General features: G+C 46.8%; 1 protein-coding gene across 2 annotated transcripts in view; it reads left to right on the forward strand.

Moving 5' to 3' along the window:
- The window catches only part of SYTL3 (synaptotagmin-like 3), a 107,824-nt gene that overhangs the window by 91,771 nt on the left and 12,072 nt on the right, over positions 1 to 3,981 (forward strand). For both annotated transcript variants that reach the window (XM_011952771.1, XM_011952772.1), the window contains one exon: positions 2,294 to 2,396. In XM_011952771.1, coding sequence (XP_011808161.1) covers positions 2,294 to 2,396 — 103 coding nt within the window. The remainder of the gene's footprint in view (positions 1 to 2,293; positions 2,397 to 3,981) is intronic.

Raw genomic sequence — 3,981 nt, forward strand, 5'->3', positions numbered from 1 at the left:
TTTTTAAAAATTTTTAGTAGCGATGAGGTCCCACTATGTTGCCCAGGCTGGTCTCAAATTCCTGGGCTCATGAAATCCTCACACCTCGGCCTTCCAAAATACTGGGATTACAGGCATGAGCCACCACACCTGGCTGAAATCGACACATTCTCAAGAGACACAAATTGCCAAAACTGACATGAAATGAAATAGAAAACCTGCATAACCCTGTATCTGTTAAAGAGATTGAATTGGTAATTTGGCATTATCTAGAAGAGTTGAAGGGGCATATACCCTATCACTTCTGATTATATGCCAAGAGAAATGCTTGCATATGTGCACCATGAGCAGAGCAAAAAACTAGGACATAAGACAGATATACATCAACAGGACAAATGACTTGTGTATTCATTCAATGGAGTGATATGTAGGATTAGAGATGAATGAGTGGTGGTTATAGCAACATAGATAAATCCCAAACATAATATTGAGTGAATAAAAGCAAGTTACAGAAGAATGTGTACAGAATGATCCCATTTATATGAAAGTTCAAAAACAGGGAAAACTAAGCAGTACATTGTTTAAGGAGACACATCAAAATGGCGAAACCATAAAGAAAACCAATGGGGTGATAAATATAAAATCCAATATGGTTATTACCTGGTTACAGGCAGGATTATGATGCGGAAGTCATTGGTTATGTTCTGTTTCCTAAGCTGGGGGGCGGGTACATGGGTATGCACTTTATTATAATGCTTCCAACCATATAGGTTTATTTTATATATTCTGTTTTACATATATGAGATTGCATGAATGTGTACTGCTCAATAACTTAGGACTAAATGAACTGTGGAGAATTCGAGACAGGGAGTTTTGAGGGATTTTTTGTTTTGTTTTGTTTTGTTTGATACAGAGTCTTGCTTTGCGCCTAGGCTGCAATGCAGTGACATCATCATGGCTCACTTCAGCCTTGACCTCCTGGGCTCAGGTGATCCTCCAACTTCAGGCGTCGAGTAGCTGGGACTACACATGCACACCACCACACCCAGTTGACTTTTAAATTTTTCGTGGCAATGAGTTCTCCATATGTATTGCCCAGGCTGGTCTCAAATTTCTGGCTTATGGAATCCTCCCTGAGCTACCATGCCTGGCCAGTTTTTGGGGTGTTTTTTGTTGTTGTTGTTGCTGTTTTTGAGATGGAATCTCCCTTTATCGCCCAGGCTGGAGGGCAGTGGTGAGATCCTGGCTCACTGCAGCCTCCATCTCCCAGGTGCAAGCGATTCTCCTGCCTCAGCCTCCTGAGTAGCTGGGATTACAAGTGCATGCCACCACGCCTGGCTAATTTTTGTATTTTTAGTACAGACAGGGTTTCACCATGTTGGCCAGGCTGGTCTCAAACTCCTGACCACAGGTGATCCGCCTGCCTTAGCCTCCCAAAGCACATGGATTATAGGTGTGAGCTTCCGCGCCCGGCCTCCTGGCCAATTTCAAGTATTTTTACAAAAAGTTTAACCGAGGGGAAAAAAGAGGCCCATGACTGGGGCTAAAGAAGGGCACAGATAGTGGGAGGCTCACTGTGATTTTTTACTTTGGAAAGTGGAGCCTGTTTCTAGCCTGTGGAGAGGGGGCTTGGACTGCTGCTGGTTGGGGGAGGGGGAGGCGGTCATTGCCATCACTGGGGCTGCCAGAGGAGCCATGAAGGGCAGCGTAGGGGCCTGTTTGGAGGGGTCAGCCTAGAACAGGACAGGACATGTCTTCCTCTCCGCCTAGATTTCAGGAGCTGGGTGAGTGCAGATGGAGCCACCTGTCATGCTGCGTGCGACCTCTAGACTCAGCAGAATCCCACTTCTCAGCGGATGGGAGGAGCAGAGTCTTTGAGGCCCCTGCAAGGAAACAGCACAGTGCGAGGCTTATGTTTTTGCCACTTCCACTTTTTTTTCTTTTGCAGGTGGTGGGTGGTAGAAGGGACGGGAATCCAGCTCATGGCCTTGACGTCCAGGCAGACAAGAGAATCTCTGGTTCCATGGTCTTTGCCTAATGGAGTAGGGCCTGAGGAAGGCAGGATGAGCTTCACACCCCCAGGAATATTCCAGAGGGTTATGTAATCAGCATTTGACCATAGACTGCGTGAATCAGAAGCTGCCCACCCAGCACTAACATTGCTCACTATTAGGTTATTAAGTCCTTTCTATCAAAAATTCCAGCAGGAAACCTGGTAAAGAAAATGCTGATGTGTGGGTTCTGCTGCCCCCAAACTCTTTATCCACCCTTTTCCCTGAGTTCTCACTCTGTCCCCACTGTGCTTGGCCCCTAGGTATGTGAAGACCTACCTTCTGCCTGACAGATCCTCCCAGGGGAAGCGCAAGACTGGAGTCCAAAGGAACACGGTGGACCCGACCTTTCAGGAGACCTTGAAGGTACTTGCTAGACAGATGTTCCTGTGCGGAGTCCTCCCCAGCCCCAGTGGGGTGCCCGGGGCAGAGTCCAGTGGATGGTGCTTTCAAACTCTTGACTCAGTTAGATATAATGCAGACACCTATATGTTTCTTTGTGGCTCTGTCAATCAGTGTTAAGTTGGTAGAAAATAAATGTCAGCCTTTGTACAGGAGAAGTGCAGAGTCTGCCAGACTCAGGAATGGCTTTTGATTAATGATTTCTGAGAAGATAGTGAAAAAGAACCTGGCTGCCTCTTTGTCTCGGGCTAACACTGGAGCACAGGATAATTTTAAAAATTAGTTTGTCTTTGTGAATATTTCTATCAAAGAGGTGCTCCCAAACAGAGTGCCCTGAAAATTAAACTCCTGAGTTACTGTCTTCGTAAAAGTGCCCCTTTATTGTATTTCTGACAAACTCAGGTTTCTTCTAATTTTATTTTATTTTTTAATGTATCCTTTTATGAAAAATCTTACAAAGGAATTGTTTGGGTTTTCACTTTCTATGATACTAGGAAATGTGATTGATGGTTGAGGGCAGAGATGGGGCCACGCGCTCTGGTTTCGGGTGGAAGGCTGCAGCTGAGGTCTGGTATCTAGGAGAGCTGGCTGTGGCGGCCCCCATCTCGGTGCAGGGCAAGGGGGGTAGCCCAGACCTGTGGAGGCTGACCCGCCCGGGCTGGGCAGCCAGAGGTCCCCTCGTCTCATGCCTGTGACAGGAGAGGGCTTTGTTTGCCTTTCTTGGCAAGTAGGGGTGCCTGTGAGCTGCCAGCCAGGGGCCATCTGCGCAGCTGGCACGGAGCCCTGAGTTCATTAAATAATAATAGCGCTTGTTTCCCGGGTCCCTACTGTGACCAAGTGCTTTATATACAGCCTGGAGTAAATATTAGAATCCTCATTTACCCATGGGGAAACTGAGACCTAGAGACTCCTTAGAAATACAGCTCAAAGCCACAAAGGACTGGTGGTTCTCAAAATTTATGTGCATAAAATCCTGTGGGGATTTACATTTTAAAAAATTTTTTTCTTTTTTTTTTTTTTGAGACAGAGTTTCACTCTTGGTCATCCAGGCTGGAATGCAGTGGTGTGATCTCGGTTCACTGCAACCTCCACCTCCTGGATTCAAGAGATTCTCCTGCCTCAGCCTCCTGAGTAGCTGGGATTAAAGGTGCCTGTCACCACGGCTGGCAAATTTTTTTGTGTTTTTAGTAGAGATGGGGTTTCACCATGTTGACCAGGCTGGTCTTGAACTCCTGACCTCAGGTGATCTGCCCACCCTGGCCTCCCAAAGTGCTGGGATTACAGGCTTGAGTCACCACGCCTGGCCTAAATTTATTTTCTAAGATGCAGCTGTACTTGGACCCTGGGGATTTTTTTTTTAATGCAGATTCTGGGCTGGTCACGATGGCCCACACCTGTAATCCCAGCACCTTGGGAGGCCAAGGTGGGCGAATCACGAGTCAGGAGTTTGAGACCAGCCTGGCCAAGATGGTGAAACCCTGTCTCTACTAAAAACACAAAAAATTAGCAAGGTGTAGTGGTGGGCACCTGTAATCCCAGCTACTCAGAA

The sequence above is a fragment of the Colobus angolensis genome, unplaced genomic scaffold (genome assembly GCF_000951035.1).
Source record: "Colobus angolensis palliatus isolate OR3802 unplaced genomic scaffold, Cang.pa_1.0 Scaffold35, whole genome shotgun sequence".
Lineage (NCBI taxonomy): Eukaryota > Metazoa > Chordata > Mammalia > Primates > Cercopithecidae > Colobus > Colobus angolensis.